This window comes from Arctopsyche grandis, chromosome 13, assembly GCF_051622035.1.
Source record: "Arctopsyche grandis isolate Sample6627 chromosome 13, ASM5162203v2, whole genome shotgun sequence".
In the NCBI taxonomy this organism is placed as follows: domain Eukaryota; kingdom Metazoa; phylum Arthropoda; class Insecta; order Trichoptera; family Hydropsychidae; genus Arctopsyche; species Arctopsyche grandis.
In genome coordinates this window covers 16187833-16215786 of record NC_135367.1, presented here as the reverse complement: position 1 = coordinate 16215786, position 27954 = coordinate 16187833, and the positions used below count along the sequence as shown (strand labels likewise).

General features: G+C 31.4%; 2 protein-coding genes across 2 annotated transcripts; both read left to right on the top strand.

The window, feature by feature from the left end:
• The first annotated feature begins 1366 nt into the window (after positions 1-1366).
• On the top strand, positions 1367-12693 carry Hcs (holocarboxylase synthetase-like protein). Its single transcript, XM_077445077.1, has 15 exons — positions 1367-1453; positions 1646-1822; positions 1893-2212; positions 2306-2444; positions 2516-3125; positions 3202-3400; positions 3489-3613; positions 4882-5014; positions 5097-5282; positions 10689-10835; positions 10918-11043; positions 11122-11306; positions 11403-11503; positions 11577-11781; positions 11854-12693. The coding sequence occupies exons 2-15, from the start codon at positions 1687-1689 to the stop codon at positions 12038-12040; spliced, it is 2799 nt and encodes a 932-aa protein (XP_077301203.1). The 5' UTR covers positions 1367-1453; positions 1646-1686; the 3' UTR covers positions 12041-12693.
• Positions 12694-14811: 2118 nt separating this feature from the next.
• LOC143921615 (mitochondrial glutamate carrier 1-like) lies at positions 14812-26505 on the top strand. The gene is made up of 8 exons (XM_077444968.1): positions 14812-14840; positions 23910-24044; positions 24524-24673; positions 24748-24866; positions 25765-25957; positions 26062-26199; positions 26279-26409; positions 26489-26505. The coding sequence occupies exons 1-8, from the start codon at positions 14812-14814 to the stop codon at positions 26503-26505; spliced, it is 912 nt and encodes a 303-aa protein (XP_077301094.1).
• The last annotated feature ends 1449 nt before the right edge of the window (positions 26506-27954 follow it).

Sequence of the window (27954 nt, the reverse complement as noted above, 5' to 3'; positions counted from 1 at the left end):
TTAACATGCCAGTCGTCTCATCCGTTCATCCTCCATAATACCTATCCAGCTCGACCCGTATCCTGCAGGTGTCCTGCAAGTGCGGATAGTATTCTTTGGTACATTATATGGACGTATTCATACTCCATCCGCGCATGCGCATTTACGCATTCATGCGCGTCCATATAGAATGTACTAAAGAATACTGTCCGTACTTGCAGGATACTTGCAGGATTCGGGTCGTGCTGGATAGGTATGAACAGACCTTTATTATTGACAAACTTTTTTTTAATATATCCATTTTTTTTAAATAACAACAAACTCTCAATATAATGGGCTAATTCAAGGTTTTACTTTATATATTCTGTAAAGCTGACATGTAATGTGATGCTATCTTACCTAAAATATTTTTCTGTAAAAAGCATCCGCGTTTAATTCGAAATTAGTGCAAAACAAAGTACTGTGTTTCACCCCACCACGTGTCAATAATCCATTTAATTACAATTTACGAAAGAATTATAATAATAGTTGATTCTAAACTAGAAATCATTCACTGACACCTACATGAAAAATAAAAACATTAATTCCTGTCTTAGTGAGGAATGTATTATGATAGCGTGGAAAAAATCCATTTCCGATAATCTAGTAAGGAGAGAGAATGACATTTTATGGGTTGAAAAAGATGGAAGATTGTTTTTATTTTTCGTTTCAATCCTATTTCAAATATATGTATGCTCGCGTTATGTTCAAGGCTGTGCTATATTCGGGCTAATATGGTATAGAAATATACATATATAAAAAACAGCTCTGAACGTGATATAGTAAACGGTTCAGTGATAATTCCGCACAAAGCGATCTCGCGCACGTTACTAAAATCTCGATCACGGAACATATAGCACCCAAAAATTTCATTCATCGAGAGTTACCCACGCGAACTATCATACTAACGAGAATTCAATTGCACATTGTGATAGCGCAACGATCGTATGCGTTATCACAATGTGCGAAATAATCCGTTTACCATAGTAAACGGATTATTAGAACACTAAAAAAATTAGTTCTAAATTAAACGAAACGCGTCAACTTGATTTTACTTGTACGCATCGAGTTTTTGTTCAACACAAAATATTTAAAAGTCGGCGAAATAAAATATGTATAAATTTAAGTATATTTGAAAAAAGACCTGTTGACAGCCCTAGTCTGTCCTTGTCGTCAATAGACGCCAACGCCGGAATAAGCCCATCGCGTGCATAGTCGCGTTCTACAACATACGATTTCTCATGCATATTTATATGATATACATCTATGATATTTTCTTCAAAGAAAAATCTTCTGTAAATTTGTCCTGTATTGATTTCCTGAACGCAATAAAGAAACAGTTGGCAGCACTGCGTTTAAGTGTCAGTGGGTCGCGCGCTGCCGCTTCAGCTCGCGTTTGCTGAATGTCTCTCTTCACATAAACCGTCCCATACATGTTAGTTAAGATTTTTTAATATTCATTTTTTAAATTGACTTTAATTTATAATCCACACTATTTATTTTAATTACACCCCCAATACCGATAAAAATATGTATTGATGTATTGTGCAATAGTTTATCGAATTTTTAATTCATATGCTATTTACATTCCATACTATTTATTTATTTGTATTGAAATACTTTTCAGAATTATTTGTATACCTTAAAAGTAGAAGCAAACGATCTAAAATGTTCCTGACACTTTTCTATATCATCAGTTCATATATAAAAATGTGGCAGTTGCAAAATATCCGCACTAAGCTGTTACAGCACATTTCATCCAATTCGTGCGTTGCATTCTATAGAATGTCCAACAATACTGAAGGTTAGCTAAAAGATAATCATTACTTTTAGTAGCATTGATAATTATTTCATATTATTTTTCATTTCTGTAGAATTCGTTCGAGCGTGTTCTTCCTTGTGCAAAGAACCAGAGAAAGCATGTATATCTGAAGTCTTATTCGTGAGAGAAAAAGCTTGTGCTTGTGCCCTGAAACCTTTATTAGAACTGTGCTTATCTACTTGGCGTGCTCCACCGCCAAATCCAACCAAAATTGCATTTGTACCGAACGTGAAGCCTAAGTTTCTCACAGATTCTCCCGACGGAATTAAACCATCCACTTCAGTCGATCCTGACACTAACGTAGAGTATTTAAACGTCTTACTTGAATGCGAATTAGAAAACGAAGATCCCGAAGAAATCAGTATTTTACCAGTAAGTTCATTAAAAATGTTTAAAATTTGTAAAGTAAATCATCTTTTCAGAAATCGAAGTTAACAAGTACTGAATTATATAATTTCATTACAGGAAACTGAGGCTTGGAAAATTTTAGCCTGGAGATTGGAGGGGACTCGTTTAGCGCTAGCTCTTCATGGAGACATGTCTCATCTTACAAATTTAGCTTCAACATTTTTATACTGTGAAACGCCAATATCTAGAATTATGAGTAAGTTTTTAACTACAATATTTCCTTGAAATGTTGAGAAGAAATATTTTTCCAAATCCTTATCTTTGTAGCTGTGAAATTCGAAGGACAACCAATAATTTTGAACGATGATGAATGCAAAGCTTTAAAACACGGCAATTTGAATGGATCGCCTCGTCATTGCTCGAAATATATTAAAACATTACGAAACATCACTGATAACACATTAAAGATATCTCCAACACCGGACTCCGACATAATGACTCCTACACAAAATCACACAAATCATACTATCGTACCCGTTCCCAATATTCCCGACAGGCCGAGCGAAGACTCGCCGAAACACAAACCTAATAATAATATAACAAACGGTGACTCCGTGCATGAATCGCCGAAGAAACACAATAAGCTCGTATCGAGAAAATCTGATCTGAAATTAGAATTAAATAATAAACCAGCTGTTGAAAAACCTCACGCTAGAACAGTCACCATATCAAGAATGCAAACGCTCGAGAGGAAAAGTCATTCCAAGTCATCCCTCTTGGATGAACCGATATCGACCAGCGAACGTAGAAATAAAGGAGGCGCATCGTGTCCTAGTTTACCGACAGTGAAGCCTCCAAATGTGCTTATTTATTCAGATAGTGCAGTCACGCGAGAAAATATTTCTAGAACTTTGAGGAGTGTCTTAGATCCCGATAGGTATTAAAACAATTATCGATTAATTGATACATTATATACAGAATTGTATGTAAGCTAAAAATTTTTATTATTATAGGTATGCTATTTATTCTTCTGGTGAGGAAGCCACTTTAGAAGCAGCTGGATCCAGCGGAGCAACTCTTCTGGTGGCCGGTGGTGCCTTAACGACTCGAGCTTCTGCTGCTTTACTATCGGCATTTTTACACGGTGCTAATGTCCTCTCGCTTTGTTCTGATTTATTGATATCGGTGTTGCCTTATTACCAGACGGCTGAAGTGAGTATTAAATCTCCACACATACATACATAAGCTTACTACTAAAAACCAATCTTTTTGTATACATTTTTAATATTTGTAATGACAGGTGCGTGAAAGGGAATTGGTCAGTTTCACTTATGAAAATTGGAAATCTGTTAAATTACTTCACCATGTATTTTGCTATCAAGCATCGCCGGCTCGTAAACAGTTTTCAACAGCTTCTAATGCGCAGTAAGTTATATTTTGTATTGTTAAAACCAATTGTTTCCAAGACTGTAATCATAAAATTAATAATATTTGGCTTGGCTCCACAACACTGAGCAACAAATAATCACGTTTTTGTCTTACCGGAGTGGAAACTTATCAATCTTTATTATTAAGTTTGACCCACTGAATTCGAATATGAAAATGATTTTTGTTGTGTTGCACTCATTTAAAAGATATGAGCGTTTAAAAAACGTAAAGGAGGTATGTAAAAAATGTGCAATTTTTACAGATTTTTGTCTTTTTTAGTCTTTATTTAAAAATCTAGTATTGCTAGGCCAAAAGTGAGTATTTGAATTAACAGTCGCATGTTTTTTCTATTGATTGTGGTTTTTTATTGCTTTTAAATATGTATAATTAATTATCTAGAATATTTTAATATATAAATATTAATTAAAAGTTAATATTTATATATATATATATATATATATATTTTTTTATATATATTTTTTCCCGTAATATTATGAGCTAATTCTTTACTTTACCACGTTTATAAAGGTTGGTTTTCAATCTCAATATTTTATTTTATTTATATAAGCGGTAAATGATTTTAAATTACAATATGTAATGTAAAATGCCCATCGCTTGTAAATCAGCGTGAGCGAGTGAGATGGCGTGATGCGTTCTCCATTTTTCAACATCCATGTGGTCATAAACAGCAGAATTTTTTAACTCAATTTAAAAGCATTTGCCGTTCGAATTAGTACGTTTCCATTAGACAAAAAATACTATCATAAAAAACCAATCCTTGTAAACGTGGTAAAGCCAAAAATTAACGAAATTAGCTCATAATATTACGGAAAAATATTTTCGACTTATAAAATTCGTTAGATAATTAATTTTAAGTATTTCAAAGCGATAAAAAATCACAATAAATAAAAAAAACATCTGACTATTGATTCTAATACTCACTTTTGGCACAGCAATACTAGATTTTGAATTAAATACTGCAAAAGCCAAAATTCTGTGAAAATTGCCCATTTTTTTAAACGTTTATATCTCTCAAACGAGAGCAAGCCAATAAAAATCATTGTCATATTCGAATTCAGTGTGCCAAATTTAATAAAGATTGATTAGTCTCCACTCCGGTAAATTTTTTTGTAGCTCATGTAATTAAATCTTTAATTCATGGGCAGTTGACCATTCTGGAATATATCATCTAACTACACTACTCTAAAATATGACTGTGAAGTATAAATAACGACTATATTCTATTTATAATAATTAAATTTCAGCCCAACCGAATACAAGGGTCACGGTGGCCACAGTTTAAAAGTCGAAGTATTAGCTGCAGAACAGACGTGGCACACTCCATCACTTTTACGAGCTCGTGATGACCAGTCAGGTGGAATGGCTGTCTTCTCCCAGGTTATTTCAACGAGCAGTTAATTCAATAGTTTTCACTGTTGCAATATGCATATTCAATCATTTTATCTATGCACGCAATTAGGTTCATTTAGAACTGGACGCAAGAGAATATCTTGGTACAGATGCAACATCTGCTGAACAAGCACGCTTAGGTGTGCTAAGGAAAATATTGAGTGGCCTTGGAATGTCAACAATTCCTTCACCGTTGACGATATCGCTATCTTCAGAACCTTGCTATACTCCCGCTTACTTCTTGGGAACATATGAGGTAATTTTTTCCTTCGACTTTGTCTTATTTAATTTTTATTTTTAAGTCTTTTTTTTATGTATATAACAAATGTATTCACTTTAAATGCCCATTTATACATAATTTTATCATGTCAGATTATTATATAATATTAAACATTATTGAAAAAGGTAAAAGGTTATTTATTCACAACACAATATATGTAATTGAAAAACTATTACAATTCAATATATAGTTTATTAATCGCTATTGGGCACATTGAATTGCAAACACTGAAATATAAACTGTTATTCGTTGAATATTGAAATACAATATAGAGAATTTGATTGTGCACCGCTTAAAATACTAGTTACTACTTAGTCAAACGGAATATTCACTTCACTTAGATATCTTGATATTTTAATATATGTATACACAAACTGTATCTATTTAGTATATGTTACAATGCTGAATATGTGTTTGGCATGTTGCCTTATAGTGTAAACGTTCTATTTTACATACATATGTATCTGTTAACGTCAAATCCTACTAAATTTCATCTAATTAGATGCATGAATGTGCATGTGTGCCATTTTTATTATATTCTGCTGGATCTGTGGAATCAGTTTTTACGGATATTTTGAAAGTCGAATGATATTGACATGCGCAAGAATTGAAAATTTTAATTAAGCATGTAAAATTTGATATCAAATCTCGATGCATATTCATGTGTATTTATACTGTTGTGTCTGTGTTATCTACTCGCACGTAAGGAATCCCAATAGGTATTTTTTTCCCCTTTCCATAATTTGCTTGTATCTTACTAACAAATCTAAATTTGAATCGTATCTTATTTGCGACCTGATTATATTATTTCTGTATTTACATATGTACATAGTTTATTTCGTACTTCATACATACGTACAAGTAATTTCTGCTTAGAATAGATTTACTTAATTTGCAATATTATTTTTGCAGTATTGTATCTGTTACAGTTCGAGTGCAAATTTCGTTCGTTCATGAACACACTAGTTTGCTCATACACGAACCAATCTGGACAGCTGTAGTGTATATGTTACATTTCAAGTGTATCTTCCATTTGTAATATGTAATATTTTGACTAATTGGGATATATTCTATCTAACCTAGTACCAACTACCATTATAGTTGAAGTGTATTTTCAGCTGTAATATATTTTGACTAGAATATTTTGTTGAAAATGTATTTGCGCTTGTAGAGATATAATTTACTAGGTGAATTGTATTGGAATATGAACGGTCTAAAACGCCAGTATATTACAACTGAAAATATACTTCGACTGTAACATATACATACATCAAATTGAATCGACTGAACAAATTGCTAAACAAACTAGTTTGTTCATATACAAACTATTAGGTATAAATTTAAGCATTCTCAATCGTTTGACCCATCCTCTATTTATATATGCTTACCCTGGGTTGGAATATTTTAAAAATGAGCGCAAACGAGAATTATAGCAACGTTGTAATGTGGTTTCCTTAAGATTTCCCTTTTAAATACTTGGCGTTTTGACATATTAATGGTTTTTACAGCTAAAAGTTTCATGCGACCCTGGTGAGTCTATTTGAAGATAACTTTTGACTGTTAGCACTTAAAATAAAACCAAAAGTCTGTGTATGAACAAACTAGTATGTTCATAAACGAACCGGAGTGAACATTGGGACTGTAACATATCTACTTGTAGATAGTAATTAGTATTCAGCAATTGTGCAATATGACATTTAAATTGGACATTATACCTATTCTGTTATTTATATATACATATATGTATAATAATTCATTGTATAATATCGTAAACATATGTATTTATATAGATTCAATTCATTGTTAGCTGTGGAAGCAACATTTATTAACAAAAATAAACAATTATGTAAACAACCTAGGAAATCCTGCCTTACCCATGCACCATAACTTTATTTAACATATCTGATGTTAACTTACTAAAAATTTATTCTGTGAACTTTTGTGCGTGGGTATATATATGTAAATATGTATATATTTTTTCCATTGTATATTTTAATATATTATGCACACTTTTCTGGACCTGTATTTGCACACACATACATATATAATGATTTTTTTTTTGTAAATGAATACTATATACAATATTTTAGCATATACAAAATATATTATATTATACATACACACGTATACATAATCTTTTTACATCTGTGTTATAATACATACATATTTCGAGTCGAGTCCTATTGTATATCTTGATTTATTTTATTTATGTCGTATATGTACGTTTATGTCTCATGTGTATGTGTTTTTGAAATGTTCATTTAATTTTAGTAAATTAATATTGAAGGTAATTTAGCAAAGACGACTAAATTTTTGTAGTGTGTGTGTATTTTCAATGCAATTTTTAAGTGAATAATCTTTGCTATTTGACTTCAATGATTTGTTTTATGTTAATTGAAAAATAATATATTAATATTTTTATGAAATTGGGTTGTGGTTGTAAGGAAGGTGATTGGGCATGGTGGGGCAGACGATTTCCACCTGGTCATTACCACGCGTGATGCTACACCGCGGTAAGACCCAATTATATCCCATATTACGTATTTTATTTTATACCTCTCATACATTCTCATATGTATATTTATTTGTGCAGACGTTTTTTGCTTATATGTATGAAATTTTTCATATTTACATCCGCCTGTCTTTGATGTGGCATTATATTCTCATTAATATATAATAAATAATTCTGTTTGACTAACTGCAGAGAATACAACTCGCAAAGGTACACATTACATGTCATATAAACCTATAATTATACCCTTATTTTCTATTCTAATATTCATACATAGCAAACAATTTAAAACTATGACATACATATGATATTTATTTTTAATTTATACACTTAATTTAATTTCTATATGAGTTGTACATTAACTTTAGGTTGTGGCTATTTGCAGGTACTATATCTGCAAATTATTGGCTATTTGCAGGTACTATATCTGCGAATTATTGGCTATTTGCAGGTACTATATCTTCGACATGAGCAAAGCCTTCTAGGCATGCACTGTCACTGTCAGCGTGTTAACTGTTAAAATTTTGCTTTAAACCTCTTAAAATTTAGTTCAAACTCGTAAAGTGACGTAGAGTAAAAAATATAATCCAAATTAGCTAATATTATAAATTGTTTGAAAATTATTATCATATACAACGTATAATACCTACATACAAGTACAAGCCGCGAACCAGCTAAATGATAAAAATTTATTATAATAACGTGCGAAATTTATTTGCCTCATGTATAATGAACGATTGATTAAACAAGTCTAGCATACATTAAATGTAAGAAATTATAATGGGATTATTAGTTCACGCGCATGCGCAGAAGGCTTTACGCCTGTCGCAGATATAGTACCTGCAAATAGCCACAACCTTAATTTTAAACATTTCACCGATGTGTTATTTAATTGCATGTAATGTTTTAATGTTGCTCTATTGTTTGTGATTATTTATCTCATTACTTTATTGCCTGAGTTTTCCCAAGACTGTCTAACAGTGAACAAGCAAGGAGTTGAAATAAACTGATATTGTAACGAATCATCCGTCATAATCGTTGTATCAACTTGATCACGTCAAGGCTAATACAATCATGCATTTGTGTGTATCGATATGTGGTATGTGTGTGATTTTTTCAAATTTTCAAAAATTGATTGGTGTAATACTGTATCTCACCATGGCTTAACTTCAGTCATTTCTTTTGTAAGGTGTGAATTTTTTTTTTCAATCAATAAAGACTGAAGGTATTGAATCATATTTTGAAAAGAAATAATGAATATAAATAGGCTAATAATGAAATAACACCTAAGATATAATAAAATGGCTGAAGTTAGGCTACACGGCGTATGCTGGTGTAATGTCTTAGAAATGCATATATTAAGATAATTCTTATACTGTATTCTTTTCGTGCTATTTTACTATCGCTTTTATTTCTTATTAAACATATATAATTTTTTGCATGTTAATAACTTATTATATTATTTATATGCAACTAAGCATGTTTGGCTGCTTACTGTATAATTAATAGAAAAATTTATGTATATCTAAATTAAATTTATTTTGACTTCAATCAAAGCCATAGCTAGGGTAGTTTACCAGGGGCTTCGTTTGGGAGGCTGGGGTGGGCAGCTACCCCCCCCCCCTAGATTTGAATGGGGCTATCCTCGTTAATGTATTATTGTGAATTTGAATCAAAATACTGAATCGACAAAAATTTAATATTGAAATTCTTTAGAACACTGTCAGATACAAACACGTCGATTTTTCTCAGAAAAAAATGTTTATTCTCAAATATATTTTGTTTTGTTGTTTGTCTTATTTTGAAAGATATTTGTAAAACTCGTTTGTCCTACGAAACAAATTGTTGAATAGGATTGCCTTTATATTACTGAAAAAATCATTAAAAGAAATAGTTAAAATTCATATACATATGTACACTAATTTTTTTTAATATAAAACACCCCCCTGCTAGAAAGTAATTTCTTACTGGTCAAAATTTTTACCCTCCCCTGGGAAAAGCTGAAAAGACGCCCCTGTAGTGTGCCCCCGGGATCAAACATGCTACTAACGCCCTCTCTATTCATTAGTTATCTATTTTTTGATTTACAATTTTCGAATACGTCCATTAAATAAAATTACTATGGGGGCGAAAGTTTAAACACGCTATACGTTTAAAAAGTTTTTTTTTCAATTTAAATAAGTAAATATTGGATACGGTTAAGAACCCCTAACATTTAAACTAATTCAATGACATTCGCTTAAAATGTAATTTTTCAATTTAAATAAGAATATTTTGGATACGGTTGAGAACACCTGTAATTTATACTAATTTAATAACATCCGCGATCTACACGATAAAAAGTATCATATACATCGATAGATATATACATATAATACAATAAGAAGTTACTTTTTCCATTAAAATAGGAAAATTTAGGATTTTTGAACATTTTGTCGCCTGAACGTTATTTCCGTGGACATTTTGTCGCGGGTACATTTTGTCAGTGCACTAATTGTCGGGTACATTTTGGCGTTGAACCAATTGTCGTGTAACCAGATTTATTAATTGCTAATATTTATTTAAATCTTGCTCAGTATATTCATTTTATAAATACATCAGATACTATTATCCATTGAGTATTCAGTGAAATGTAATTAATTCATTAAACATTTAATTTGTAATGTTTTGTATACATTTTTTTTATAAAATATCAATAGTAGCACTATGGTGGCCAAGATACAAATATATTTATAATTATTTTGAGCCTTTGTCCATACATCAGATTCTTAAAAAGAATGTAAAAAAAAGATGTTCATCAAATCACTTGGTAAAACGATGTGTAATTCATGTGCTTGTTATTACTTTATCTACATTTTTTTGTTGTATAGCGAAAATTTGAGACAGCCGAAGCTGTAGCTGTTGGGTGTCTCCAACTGATCAAACCTAAGGAAGACATACCCAAAGCGACGTCGAGTTCAACACCACTTTTGTTACATGCATGCCCTGAGAAATTCTCCACAGTTCTATATTTTCAGGTTTGCCCATTTAATGTCGAACACGTTTGTAATTCTATTTTTATATACATTTCATGATAAAAATGCTGATATACATTTTTAGGAATTGAAAACCAAGCATTTGGGCCGATTGGTTGTGTATTCCGAAATTCTATCGAGTACTCAAACTATATTGAACGAACTCACGCGAGCCCACGGTCTTGTTGTTTTAGCTGATCGTCAAACTAAAGTATGCCTCGTTGCTATGTATTTATTATTCTCGAAACGCTGTTTATTATGCAGACTGAAATACTGATTCTATTTTCAGGGTAGTGGCCGCGGTGGCACAGTATGGATTAGTCCTGAAGGTTGTCTCACATTTTCTCTTCAGATCATTACATCTATGAATAATGATGCTATTGCGAGACGCGCCCCTCTGTTGCAACACATCATGGCACTTTCTTTTATTTTAGCCATTCGAACATTAGACGGTTATGAAAATATCAATATTGGGTGTGTTTTATTTTGAATCTGATATAAAAATGACGTAATGATGTACTTATATATGTATGTGTATATATAAATGATTATAACTATTTTTTATTCTAGTATTAAATGGCCAAATGATATCTACTATGCAAAAAGAGTAAAATTAGGTGGAATAATATTGAATACAAATGTCATGGGCGATGAAATGGTTTTAAATATTGGTGAGTTTTTTCTTTGATTAATAAATATTTCTAATGAAACTATTTAATTAATGTGTGTTTATTAATATTTTAGGATTTGGCATTAATTTAGATAATGCTAAACCTACGTGCTGTTTGAATGATATAATTACAGAGCACAATCCTAAATTAGCACTTCTGGAACGCGAAAGATTACTGGCCTTGACACTTAATCGTCTTGAAGCTTTCTATGAAAAAATAAACGAAACCGACGATTTCACTGAGTTTTATGATTTGTATTATAAATATTGGCTTCATAAGTGAGTTTAATTAATATTTGTTTGTAAATTGAATTATTTTATGATATTAATTTATTAATGACGTTAATGCAGCGATCAAGACGTTCTGGTTGTGGAAGAAGGAGCCGCCGAAGGTGAAAGTTTGAAGTGTCGTATTCTTGGAATAGACGAAAGCGGATATTTGAAAGCTTCGGGCCCAATGGGAGAAGTAGTTCTTAGACCTGATGGAAACACGTTTGATATGATGAAAGGACTCATTGCCCCTAAACTTACAACATAAAAGCCAATTGTTACTTATTCAGTTTTAAATTATTGGTATATTCAAAATAATGTTTTATTGTTATTTTCTATTTATAAACATTTTTATGGATATGTTTTTATAATTTGATAGACTGACTTTATTTATTTATAAGTATTTTTATTTATTTCAAGTCTGATTTTATTTTATAAAGTAATATTTTAAATTCCATTTATTATATAATCAATGGTAGCTTTTTTATTACCAAAAAATAAATTTTTTCAATATTTTTTTGATATTCGTTTTTTAGCTCAATATTTATTTTTGAATTTTTAATGTAATATATAAAATCTCAATATTTTTTAAGTGTATGTTTACACAATAAGAATTAACACAATATTGTACTAAATGTTGTGATGATGCCTTTTTATTGTTCATGAACAATATATAATACATACATACATAAATATGTAGTAAAAAAAATTATGTAATCTTCGTTTCACATATTCTCTACATATAATCTTCCATTTAAATGTTAGACATACAAGATGGGTTTATTTTCAAAAAATAAATTTATGTATACGTTATGTTTATTAAATTGAATAAAAATATATTGTTCGGAATTGTTGACTAGTTGTATAATATAATATGTATGTACTACACATGCAGTAAATGTAAAATTCAAGTGTAATCACAATTTTTTCGTTTTATTTTTATTGTATAATATCATCACTTAAACATTATGAATATGTATATTTTATGAACTATTACTGTATACAAAAAAATGTGTTGTTTATTTTTATTTTGGCTTAATCTTAAAGCATGGTGTGGCTAATGATTTCAGGACTGAAAACCTGATTATGATGTCAATTTTCACCTGGCTTAATGTTGGGTTTAATTTATAGGTTTAACTAAAACATCTGTTTTAGAAAAATATTTGTGTATAATAGGCTATTTTCTGTCCTATTTTATATTACTACATATGATAATTTATATTCCAATATACAATTGTTGTTCGTATGTTAAATAATTTATGTATTTTTGATCACTCTATGTGTACTCAAGTTTGTTGAAGATATTAATACCTGTAGCCAAAATAGTGCCATTGTTTTAAACTGTAGTAGTAAATAATTATTTTTATAATTAATTTAAAGTATATTTTTTGGAAATTATGTGATTATTTTTAGCATATACATATGTAATATTTTTATGTACAAATATTATTCAAATCGAAACAAACGCGCTCGAAATATTTTTCCAGTCATTTAACTCACTTCAAAACGATTTAAAAGTCTAGATAAAGAATTTAAAATCCACACTATTTGTAGCATTCTACAAAAAATCTTACACTGAGAGTAATTTGTCCCTCATACTAACATTCTATGATCCTCTGTTGGAGTTACATCATTTATTATCTAAATGTGTTATGTAAATGCCATTTTGTTTTGTTATTTAAAAGCACAAATGTTTTGATGTCCAATCGATGTGCCCACATATTGCTAAAATTTCATATAGGATAAAACGTGTTAATTCTAAATGAAAATAAATATGTCGAATTTATCAATAAATCGTTGTTGCTGTCTTAATTCTTAATCTATACATTTTAAGTTCAGGGATAATTAATTGCATTTATGTATAATCGAATGCAATTTTATCTATTTATGAAACTATTAAATTCATTTGGCATGAAAATAAATGCTTCAATATATGAGACTACATATGTATATAATGTGTGTTATTTATCAATTGTTTATACATTATGTACATCACAATTGAAATATTCTATGGTAACTTTTTTATAATTATATCTGATTCGCAAGAAAACGGGAAAAAAATAAGAAAGGAAAAGTAAAAGAATGATTGCAAACACGACGCCGTCGTATAATTTTTTTCATTTTCATTTTTATTGACCATTTGATGACTATGTACTTTGTAATTATTATTTTATTTATCCAATTTAAAATCTCGTTATAAACTTTCGAAATCAAAATCTAACGCACAATGTATGTTTCGTTTCGGTGATTAATCCGCACAAACTGGTCTTGATCACGGAAAATCTGGAACCCGAAAATTCCATCCTTCGAGATATACACACGCGAACTCGAGTGCCAGATAATGCGTATTCGCGATTTTCATGGCAAAGATTATCATTTGTGCGAAATAATCCATTTACCATATATTTCGATGGTAAACGGACTTCTAGTCATATTTAAATCGGTCACACGTGATCACCCGTCACACTAAAACTGGCCACACCCGAAAATTAGTCACGAAAAAACTGGTCAAAATTAAAAATTGGTCGAATTTTTGAGTGTGACCAGTTTTCTCGTGACCAGTTTTAGTGTGACGAGTGATCACGTGTGACCGATCTAGAGCGACCGGTTCACATTTGACTAATAATCACCGAACCATTTCGATAAAGTAGTGTCAATTTATAGGATCCAATATTAAGCGTTAGGGCCAAATAATATATTAAGAAATATTGTATTGACTGTCAGTCTGTCGAAACAGTTTGCCGGCGGCCGTCGCTTGGTGTGGTTTGTTCGTTTGATTGTTAAAAATTTACACCTGAATGAATGTGAATATCGATGATTGACAGAATGACTAATGAGACCAACTATTTTCTTCTCTCGAACAAGAATAAACCTCTTGATACCTTCACTCATGAAATCGATTGATTTCCTCATTTACATTTTCCTTCTTTTTTTTTCCTCAACTAAAAAAACACGTCTCGCCGAGATGGTGAATACATAATTGATTTGATTGATATATATTTTTTTATAGGGTAAATATTTTTCGACGACTCCGAAGAGATGGCGACCAACAATCAACAGCAATTTTCGTAAGTTTACACAAAATTATTCTAATTTAGTAGTCATAGCGCTATAATTGCTCTCGACGAAATCATTTGTAACTATCGATTTCGTTGAAAATATTCCAATCACTAATCTCATGTTACATGTGAATTAAATTAAAATGGTTTTGTATTACATTACATAATTTATTTTAATCCATATTTTACACGTGCTTTTTTATATCATGATTATGCATATGTATTGTATACATTACACTGTAAATAAGTCAAAACAATATTTTGCATGTATATAGAGAGGTTTAGTTGAAGAAAAAGTAGAACATACGAAATGTGCAATTTTTTATATCAATCTTGTCGTATATATTTCAAAAGTTTTGAAATTAAAATATCTTGGCTGCAAAATATTCTTTTTTGTTCTTGAATTATTTCATGGAAAATCAATTGGTTATTATTGCTCTTTTTATTATTTTTAATAGAAGTGCAACAAATTAAATACAAAACATGTGAGATGTCTCTATAAATTAATATATATATATATATATATATATATATATATATATATATATATATATATATATATATATATATATATATATATATATATATTCGGTAACCAATACATAAATATAATTTTTTTCGTTTCATTCTAATTCATGAATTTACTACATGTAAAAATTACTCAATTCGACCTCTTGTGATAAATAAAAGGTGATATATTGACATTCAATCGCAAACTGATCTGTAAAGACAACACATTTATCACTATTGATATATATCTACATTTACGATTCAGATCTATGTATTAAGTCAATTTAACAAGCTTTTTTGTATGTTATCTGTGTGTAGTCAATATATTAACAATGAAGATTTGAGTTCTCCGGCATTCTTATCGTACGGTTGTTCCATGAAATTGATTACAGTCTAAGTATCGCGTTTTGATTTGAACTACACTTCATTTGACATTTCTAAGATTATTATATTGAAACAGTTATTTATTATTTGTGTTGTTATTTTTTTTCCATCACGATTTATATTTCTTTGACCAACTGCATATTCTTGCTACTGAAATAGTTTACTTTTATTAAATGCATGCCAGAAATATTAACCTTTAATTTATGAAAGTGTCTCTGCGGTTGGGTCGTAAATAGCATCTTTGATTATAAGCCAAAACAGTATTCACTACTCAGCGAAATTCCAGTTTAACAATCTCATTAATTATTATTTATAGACTAATTCGCTTAATATTTGGCTTCAATTTACATACATGATATGTTAAATCACACCAATCAATTATTAATTGCATTGTGTTACATTCCAGTTATTATTCATTCAATTACTGAGAGTACCATTGTGATAGTCAACTTTTGGATTATTTAATGTACTTCTTGACTCTCCACTAAAGTTATTATGTGTCGAACACACATAATAATACAATGAAAATATTTTAATCATTAACATTTACATAAAATATAAATATTACAGGAAACAAAGCAAGAATTTGATATTCAAAGAATTTTTTATTTCTCATTTTTACCTTCAGCAAAATATAATAAAAAAATTTGGATGTGACCAGCGTTTATCTATGTATTTGAGGAATATAAGAAGGTTACAAAACAAAATTCGATAATTAAACATACATACACGTTTACACATACCGGCCATGAGATCAATTTCGATACAAATTGAGCATAAATGTAGGGAAATTTACACAAGACAAAAGTTCTACTTCCGGTTGTCGGATTTTGTTCAAATTTTTTTATTACTTAAAATCACTATAAATACACATTAAATATCAAGAAAATAAAAAAAAATTAAAAGGTCAATAAAATAATAAATTATTGTTTTAAAAAAAAATACTACTTCCGGTTTACGAATTCTGACCAAAACCTAATCGGCTCTAAGTTAGTATATAAAGAATACAAATATAAATTTTCAGATTGATACGTTCAGAGGTGTGGAAAAATCGTGTGGTCACAACATTTTTGACTTTTCTAAGAGGAAAAAATCCCACTCCGATTTATTCAATTTAGTTTTTTTTTATTTTCATCACATTGATTCAAGAATTATGCTTGAATTTTCTCGTGAAGAGCACAAATGTCTAAGGGGTCGAAAAAAATAGTGGAAGAAAAATCGAAGAAGAGTAAACTACCACTTCCTGTTGACGGATGATTACTAAATTGTATATATAACTTGGTATTACGCTTATACTTCTAAATATAAAATTTCAGTTCAATAAACGAATAGGTTTCCGAAAAAACATAAAAAAAACCTCCATTCTCTAGAAAAAAGTACTACTTCCGGTTGAAGTTATAAAATTTACATATAATTTCTATTACATGTAAAAGAGATTTAGTCTGATTCGGTCAGCGGTTAGGGAGATAATTGAATTTAAAAACTCAAAAAAAGAGGACACCATAGGTGCCCATTTCCGGTCAACTTAAAAATTTCAAAAAAATTAACGTATCGATAAGAATTTCAGTAACCGATACTAATATGACGAACGATGTTCAAAAAATCCCCAAAATGCACTGACACACACATTTTTTCCTAGATCATTAAAACGGATCAGTGATCGATTCTGAGCTCGAGCCAGTCAATATCTCGAGTTCGAATTTTCGCATGATAACAAAACTGCATTTATTGTTACCAAGTTAAGTAAAAAAAAAAGACGATTCAATCAAGATAGTGTTTTTATATAATTGAACTCAAGAAGCCTTAGTAATACACAGGGCTAAATTTAGAAATCACACTGAACAAATATCATTAAAAACACTTTCAAACATTATATTGCTTTTCATCGGTTCATAGACAATGAAATGCATTATTTTTACTAGCTTCTTCTTATTCACTTTTCATTCATGTAACAGTGCATCGGCGTAATGATGCATTCATTTGAGCATCACTGATTGTATAACACGGCCTATATCACCTGAATACGATACGATAGCTTCGCTATGCAATGTGACAGTTCACAATTAGTTTTGATTAATTATTCTAAAATGAGATACGAGTGTGCAGTTCAGCGAATTCGCCAGACACTCAGAAATACATATATACATATGTAGCTATATTAAATAAATTTCTCACGCATTTTCTTAACAGTATAATTTAGTAAACCCAGTTGACCTTTCGACCAATTTAGCATATACTTCCGATATGAAGTCGCGACACGCGAACTCGCCCTATCGTCAACATTGAACCTTTCAAAGCCACCTCAGAAACTGCGTTTTAATTATTTTCATTTTGGATAATGCGACCCAATGGCGTATGCGTGTTGTTTCGAAAATATAATTTGACTAGTTTTATGCCCGATGAAATTTCGGTTCGGTGATTACACTGTTCGACACGCAAAATAGTTCAGAGACGAGATATGACTTTTCTTATAATTTCTCTTATAAGCCTCTCCAATACGCTTCCCCTCTCTGTTTTGCGCAACTCTTATCCATCTCACTCCACACATTTTTCTTATTTCGTCTACCCATCTTCCTTGTGGTATTTCTTTTACCCTTTTGCATTCTCTCGGGTACCATTCTAGCACTTCTTTTGTCCACCTTTCGTCCATTCTTCTAGCCACGTGGCCCGCTGATTGCCATTTCAATCTCTTCACTCCATCCACTACTCTAATCATACTTTTCACCCACGTATTCCATTTCCTATATTTCCTCGTTATGCCATGCATACAGCGTTCCATACTTCTTTGAGTGCATTGGACTTTATGTAGCATCTTGGCGTTCAATGTTCAAGATCTATGCCCAGTGAATACGAATCTGGTAATAAAAAATGTTGATTGGCTCGAGATTCGGAGATATATGTGTTTTTTTAAATCGCGCGATTTTTCTATATCTTGGTGTTGTTCGGTCGATGTCTCAAAATCTGTCAATTTTCTGTTCAAAATGAATATTGGAATCTATAGTCGGGTATTTTATCAGTCATTTGTAGTACTTTTCAGCTTTCAAATCTCTTTAAGTAGTCGTACAGTTCAAATCAAAATTCAAAAGTACGCATTTTCATATTTTACGAATTTTTTCCCACTGTTAATACTATTTTATATTGAGTATTTTCTATTGAAACCTGTTTATTGGGATAGTGCTCTGACCACACTATTTTTCTTTCGTTTAAAAGGGTTAATTTTAAGTGTGCTGAATTTTAAATCGGTAAAATTGCGAGCTAAAAAATCGTATTAGTTGAGCACGGCTTTGCTTTGTGTGCACTGTACGCTTGACTTGCGCAGAACGCGGTCAGCGCTAGTGAGTAAAATCACAAATGTTGATCGCCCAAAAGTCACTAAAATCTATATAACGGAACATCTGGCAGCCGAAAAGTCCATCATACTAACGAGAACTCGAGTGCCAAATATTCCGTATTCGCGATTTTCATGGTTGCGATTGATTTTTGGGTGATCGCAATGTGACTAATAATCCAAATTACCGAAATTTCAACGGGTGTTTTCGGATTGATACATGATTTAAAATAAAGTTACAATATGAATAGTAATAATTTATAATCGGTTATGCCAATTAAATTGTGCAATAAAAATAATAAAATTATAAATCCCGAAGTCAACATCGAAGTCGAAATCGGAATCAGATAATATGAAAAGTACGTATGTTTACATCGCGCGACGTAAGCAAAAAAAATTATGGAGCTATGTATGTTTAATTTACAAAACCCAATACCCACAATTATGTATAAACAAACCCCGGTCATTGACCTCGCAACCTTGAATATTATGAATTATTGAAGATTAAAGTTATTTAGAGCACTCTCTGTTCGAATTTTAGTCGATTAGTTTGCGTATAGTGCTTTGGTCGTGCGGGCGTAGGTTCGATCCCATGATCTGGAATTGATTTTATTTTTCAAATATCGTTAAAATATTAATTAATTTCAAATTTCAATTTCAATTAAATATATATATTTAATTGCTTAATATGAAAACAAAAAAAAATGGTTCAAAACCTCGCCAAATAAAATTATTATAATTACGTATTTTTATATGGCAAGAAGGAAAATATTTCAATTAATGTCTTAAAAAAAAGAATATTTAAATATTCGACCATGGCGTAAATGGTTTGCTCGCCGAACTCAGATATACCTATAAGAGGATATTTGTGTTCGATTGCGAGCTTACCGGTTTGATACCGCGGCAAGTCTCGACGAATGAATTTATACAAAGTTTAGGCTTTTTATCGATTTATTCATTATGTTCGGCAAGCGTTATTACTAGACACTGGATAGTCACAGTGATATCCATTGTTCCATTGTTGTAAATCCTTTGTAAAAAAAGGTTCGGCAAACCTTTAACACTGCATTTACAACCTTTGAACAATACGCGGCACCTTCTGGGTCCGGTGACTAGTTATTACACACACACAGATTAGCGTCTTTATATATATACTAAGCATTATACATATGTAGTTGTACCAATTTGATGTGACAAAAAATGACAATAAAGTAACTGTTCCGCATACTCGTTTAATGTGCCATCTCGTCAACAAATGTGATTGATCTGCCCTTGGTGTTTCGTACGAATGGCCGGCTGATATATGTACATAACTTACAAATTAGTGAAAACAATGTTTGCCCGTTGTTTATGCAGGATGTGTTATCAATTTTTTAAGAGTATATTTTATTAAGCAGCGAATTAAACTAGTGTTTCCCAACCTTTTTTATTCCACGCCCCACTTTCATCATCATCATTTACGGCCGCTCACCATCCATTGCTGGATAAAGGCCTCTCCAATACGCTTCCCCTCTCTGTTTTGCGTAACTCTTATCTCGTATCTCACTCCACACATTTTTCTTATTTCGTCTACCCATCTTCCCTGTGGTCTTCCTTTTACCCCTTTGCATTCTCTCGGGTACCATTCTAGCACATCCATACGTCATCACTGGCAAGACGCAATGATCGAAAATCTTTTTCTTCAGGCATAGTGGCATTTTTTTATTTAATTAGTAATAATGAAAACAGCATTCATTCGTCCAAATGCACTCCATCCTAAAGCTGTGCAAATTGCACAGCGCAACACAGCATTGCACTATAACGCTTCAAAAATCTTCATGCCCCCCCCACCTATCATAAGGATATATGTAGCTCATCCAATTCTAAAAATAAATGAAGTTCGTCAGCTATTAATACAGCCATCATAAGCAATCAATACAGCCTCTTATAGTTGATTCATCCATCTGCACTGAGAATTTTCTTACTCTCAACTTTTCGATAAGTTCTGTTTCTACATCCTTAGCCATCTCATCTATTCTATTACTAAGTATCATTGCTCAGTGGCATTTTTTTGACTTGTTTATTATCTATTTTGAGAAAAACTTACATTACTAGTTTAACGGCCTTTGTGACGGGTCGGAATGTGAAATGGCTTTTCCTCTTGTTCCTGTTGTATCCTGCTCGCGCAAACTAAGTGAGTATGTACCGTTTACCATGCACCCTTTTTTTTGATCTTTCGACTTAAGATCTTTCGATTTTCCATCTTTGCCTTCCGATATTTGCGTTCTCGGTAATTTCACATTCCGACCTGTGAGGTAGACCCCTAGTTTAAGTATGTGTTTGTAACAAATACTGCCCCCCCCCCACTCCTCCCCCCAAAACTTTCAAAGTGTCCCTCCACGTTAGGGAACGTTTATTATTTTTCGCGAGATCTATAGCTCAAGATCTTATACTATGTATATTTGGTTGATTTGATTATACATATATAATCAAATTTTATTTATATATGATTTGATTACACATGTACTGTAGTCATTGAACTTTATTTTTTACATATTTAATATTGAAACAGGTGGTTTCCAGTCATTTTCCCACGTTTTGAAGCTTTTCCGTGGTTATAAACATTTTTTTAAATAGCTAAATAAATAATATAATATTAAGTTACAGTGACGTTATAAGGTAGGGGGGGGGGGGGAACAGGGGTATTGATGCCCCGGGTGCATCAGTTTTCCACAAAATATCATATTTTATAGTAACTTAAGTTCATTTCAAGGAAGTTGCATTTCAGACAATGCTTTCTATACGTAAATGTATATTTTGTGTTTGAATATCTAATATGTAAATACTTGATTTTTTAAAATCAAGATCAATTCGTTATCGTAAGCTAAGAGGACATCTTAGAAAATTTTATAACTCAACGAATATAACAAGAAGGGGGGGGGGGGGCAAAAATGGTTATCAATATATGTATTTAAAAGTTTCTTTTTTAACCTATAGGCCCAATTCATAATTGGAACAATGACATTTTTTCATTTTTTTTAATGCGCCAAATATCAAATTCTTTATTATTTTTCTACTAAATGTATTTGAATTAAATTCTAACAAAACTTAATCTTTATTTGGCCTTCATTCCATGTAATACTCTTAAATAATCTATACATATATATGTAGATCTTTTTAATGCGTTTCTGAGGCTCTTTTCTCTCTGCTTCCTTGGTTCTTTTTCTAAAATCATTACTCTGGTATTTATCTTTTCTATTTTCTTCATTCGTGTAATCTATTCTGAAATCTGCGGCTCATTTACAATTCGAATCTTTAACGATGGTGGCGGCCTTCAATTCTTCACTTCGACCTGATCGTTCTGTAAACGCTCATCGATAAGTGTCTACACAAATAGATCACAAATTTAATCATTTAGTGTTCGTTTATGATCACGTACTGTGAATTGACGAGGCGCTCAAAATACGATTTAAATTATGTCTGTACACAAAAACATGTTGACTCTCGATCCACAATATACATTCTACTGTGATATTTTTGGTCAAAGAATTTATTTTCAACATCGAAGTGAGTTGCGAAAGATAAGTCTACAAAAAGTAACTCAAGCGTTACGTTACAATTGCAAATTGTGTATGAATTATAATTTTATTTTTTTTGCATAATATTTTTTTCCATGATGAAAGGTTATGAATCTCTGTTCTTTGACAGATAGTTCGCCTTCCGGGTAAATCAATATTTCATTGATTTTTTTTTCAATGCCTATAATAATATGGTCTGGCACCAAGTATTCATTTTCCATTAGGTGAATTTGTTATGTAACCAGAGTACATATATGAAGGCGTGGTAAATTTCATATTTTAATTTATACTTCATATCCATATTAATATTAATTTGTAATATGTAATATAATATTTGGAGTGGGTTTCTTTATATAAATATATATGTATAATACATATGTACGTACGTATTTTCCATTTCGATTTGTTGAAAATTATATTCATTCATTTGTTTCAAGATTTTTGGCCAAAGCAATTCATGAAGTAATATAATTCTACCTATTGTTGCGTAAGGGTGGGTGGAGGATCCAAGTAAAAGGCCAAAGTCGTTTCACAGCATTTATTGGTGATTAAGAAGATACACGCACTGCCAGTGCTCCGTCCAGAATGTCTTGATATCGCCTAAGTACCGCCTTATAACGGATAGGTCGCTCAGGGCATCTTCGACGTCCGGTTACTTCCCTATTGTTTAGGCATGCACCCGGATATGTATTCCCACGACACTCAGTCCCACGCTATCGGTCACTTCTGAGAAGGGACCAATAGCGGCCAATTTGGTGGCCATTGTTTAGCCTACTTGCACTTAGTCTGGAGATAATCCTTGAAACCAATTATAACGGTTACACAGTCTCTGGGATGCTACTCGGCCTAATCCGATTGCACTTACTCGGCGGTGTAGTTAACACTATTCTATTTATTTTGTATTTTGTACAGAAATGTATTTGAACTTAATATACTACTGTTTTATACTATTGGTTTTACCTGGCTTCTCTCGGTATTTGTAATATAAACCGCTTAAACATGGCTAATCTAATAGTAAACATTTTATTAAATTTATTTGTTTTTTTTTATTGAATTTAACGTCACGGATTCTACCACCCAAACCTTACATACATACATACATACATTAAACCTTACATACATACAAAGTGTCTTTCGAAATTATATATTAGATATTACTGAAATAACATTTTCTGATGCGTCTCAATATTTTTTTAAAATAACTAAAATTAATTATTGATTTCAACAAAGATTATTTATATCATTCTTATATTGTTTCAAATATGTTCCCTTTAATTATTTTATTCTTTTTTACTCCAGACTCCTCCCCAAAATCATCAATGGAGGAATTGCCGGAATTATTGGCGTGTCATGCGTTTTTCCACTGGATTTAGTTAAAACCCGGCTACAAAATCAAACTGTAGGACCAAAAGGGGAAAAGATGTACTCCTCCATGTGAGTTAAATTATAATTACACAATTTAATTATATATTTAAGTATATGCGGCATCACTAAGCCTTCTAGAATATTGGCCTTATATCAGCTAAAATTTCAATGCACGCATTGTTACCATGATTGACTTGGCAATATCGCTATTTTTTTATTTTTTGGCAGCAATATCGACTTTCTTTCATCGCTGTGGCTCATTATGTGATCGTCTGTAATAATTATATTTTTTAAATGGAAAATGTCCAAAAATCAACCCACGGTGATGATGATCTAATCTGTCGATTTAAAAAGAACATCAACGTTGACGGGTACAGTTCATCTGTATTGGAACGATTCCAAAATATCAATCACGTCACAGATAGACATGTGTCCGTGTTTTGAAAAGCAATCAATATATTTTGTATTGAAATCTGATATTTCTGAACTCGGTATAAAAATCTTTATTTATATAGAAACGTGAAAATAATTCGATGTTTACCTTTCAGGTTGGATTGTTTTAAGAAAACTTATCGAGCTGAGGGCTATTTTGGAATGTACCGCGGCTCCGCCGTAAACATTCTACTCATAACACCTGAGAAAGCTATCAAATTGGCCGCCAACGACTTTTTCAGACATCATCTCCAAACTAAAGACGGGTAATTTGAGAATATTAAATTTCATAGATTATTGTTGTGGAGGTATGTTTACATTTTGTTGTTGGTTTGTTTAGAAAGTTGCCAGTACCGAGACAAATGCTGGCCGGTGGATTAGCTGGAATGTTCCAAATCATTGTCACCACTCCTATGGAGTTGCTTAAGATTCAATTGCAAGATGCTGGTAGAATCGCCGGTATGTCTGAATATTTATCCATCAACTTTTTCTTTCATAATGTATTCATTTTTTTGGTTTTTTTTTTTGACTAATTTTTTCATAAATGTATGAAATTAAGATATCAAATTTTTTCTAAATAAATTCAATGATTTTTTATGGCATTGACGCCACAATGTGTTGAGTGATGACAAAAACTAATGACTTTATTTGCTAATGAACTATGTCATTGTTTTTTTCGATGCGGTGCAAACGATCGACAAGCGTCAGACAGACTGAACCACAGATTAATGACACGTGTACCTTATGCGTGCGCACTGCTCGCACTTACACTAAGCGAAATCTACCCGAAGTCCCGACATACCTACCCTGTATACGTTCTGTGCTTCTGATACTTTAGTTCCGAATTTTGCCTTATTAAACTCGCCAGAAAGATCCAACTCAATTTTAATAATTGCATCTGTGCACATCGAATGGTTACTCGTCATCTGATGTGCAATCTATCATACGTGAAGTCGAGAATTGCGTTTAATCTGTGATTCAGTCTATCTGGCGCTTGTCTATCGTTTGCACCAAACCCTGTTTTTTTTTTTGTTTATAAAAATACTCAAGGCTTAATTTAAATCAGTGAAATAAATGAAATAAATTTTCTATGTATGTAGTGTGTATAAAATTCATTTTGATTATTTGTAAATCGCTGATTTGAATTTACCACCCAATGATTTGCTGTGATTATGTTTAATATTTATGCTATTTTAAGCATGTACAGTTTTGTCCAATCATGTACTGTATGTCTGTACGTGGCTGCATGTGTGTGTGCGTGTATCTGTACGGATGCAAGTGTACTTGATTTCACCGCTGTACTTTTATTGCCGTTTGTTCTTTGAAAAATTAACATTAACAAGTTTTGGGGGGTCAGGATCCAAGCACGAATCGGCAATGACGATCGCTCGACGTCTGGTGCAAAAGGAAGGAATCGCTGGACTCTACCGAGGAATCGGAGCCACGGGCGCCAGGGATGTCTCATTTAGCGTAGTCTACTTTCCACTGTTCGCCACGCTGAACGATCTCGGTCCGCGAGCCAGTTCCGGAGCTAGTGAGGCCGTCTTTTGGTATTTTGATTTATTACACCCGTCATTCCATATTCATTCATACATTTCATACATGATTGTTGTCTCAGTGCGAATTTTTATCATCTTTTTTTTTTGTAATTAAGGTGGTCCTTCCTTTCTGGATGTGCTGCTGGTTCTATGGCAGCGTTGTCGGTCAATCCTTTGGATGTTATAAAGACGAGGCTTCAAGATCTCAAACGTGCTCAAACTAATCCGTACAAAGGATTTGCTGATTGCGCTATGTAAGCTTCCAATTCAATATTTAAATTTTACATGGATTTATTTATCAAAATACATATATTATATATTATTAAATTGCAGAAAAACTATGAAAGAAGAAGGTCCACGAGCATTTTTCAAAGGCGGTGCTTGTCGGATGATGGTTATAGCGCCATTGTTCGGAATTGCTCAAACTGTTTACTTCTTAGGCGTGGCCGAAGCACTTTTATCAAGTATTTTTACTCAGTAAATTTATTTTTAATTTCAAACTCGTACTATGAAGTACTTTGAGTTGTTTTTATTTTATTTTAGGTCTCGGAGTCGTTTAAGCAAGAGCTAATTGAAAATGACATACTGAGCAACTACCAATTGACTTGTGTTCCAAATAGTCAAATACTTTTAGAAATTTACCTACTTTATATTATTAATATCATTATGTTAATTTTTATACAATTATTTGATTAAAATATTATTATTTATGTTTATCATTGGTGATCAACTGAGAAATGTGTAAACTTAGTTTGCTAATACGTAAAATATGTATGTATGAAATGAGATATTATTTACATAAAGACTAGAAGAGCTGCCGAATATATAATGTTTTGAATTGCTTTTGAACTTCCAATCTACAGTTTTCTGGTGTATGTGCATATTTTTCGCATTATTTGGCATTTTATCTTTCCAAATCATTCATTCAAATAATTATTAATAAATGTGGTACTAATTGTCCTTATGATATGTTTGCGTTAATTTATATTGTATGGTAAATATTTCTTATATGGCTAGGATAAGTTGTACTCTTTAGAGTTTTTTTTTTGTACTGTATTTTACATTAATGTGTGTACATTAATCATAATACAAACATCAATGCATATTGTACTTGGCTATTTATAAAATCATTTTATTAGACGACAATATAACTCAAATATACTCAGTTGTAAATTAAAAACTGAATGGTAATGGAAATACATACATATGTGTGTTTTTAACATATTATATTTATTTTATTATTCAGTTCGGAATATGTATTTGGACTTGAATAATGTATATATATACTTTGAATTTTTTAAATTATATTTATACACCCTTTGAATTTTTAAAATTATTATTTTGAATTAATTGTACATGTCAATTAAGAAACTTTGTATTTGTTGCTATCATATTTCAAATTAGCTCTTAATATAGTCAGCATTTCTGTATTGGATTGAAAAGTTATATACATAATTGTTAGTTGTACGAAAATATGATAAAAATTGATATTTAGCAATATGCTAGCAAGTAAGGTATCCAAAATTTGCTTTCAGCCATAATCGGATATTAAATTAGCGCTTAAGAAACGTTTTAACATTTTTAATTTGAAAGAAAGTTTAATTTATTTATTAACTTGTATAGTTTTTGAGAAATTTTGGCTGCGAGAATTTATTCTTTTTTGTAAAGTGTGGTATAATATTTGTAATGTATACACATTTTCCCCATTTTGAACTTAAATTTATTCTACATTTATATTTTATATCGATATCATTCCTTTGACAAAACGATTGTTTTTATTTTAACAAATTCTATTTTTCTTTTATAAGTTTAACTGTGTGATATTCATTTTATATGGAACGTTAAAATAAAGACTCTTTATTTATGACAATGTATTGTTACATATATTTTTGTCGCTGTGCAAATGCTTTAATGTAAAATGTGTTGTTTTAAATATAAAAGCTCTCTTTTCAGTAATGTCATGTTGCTATTATATTAACACCAGTATGAATCCAGGTGTATAAGACAAT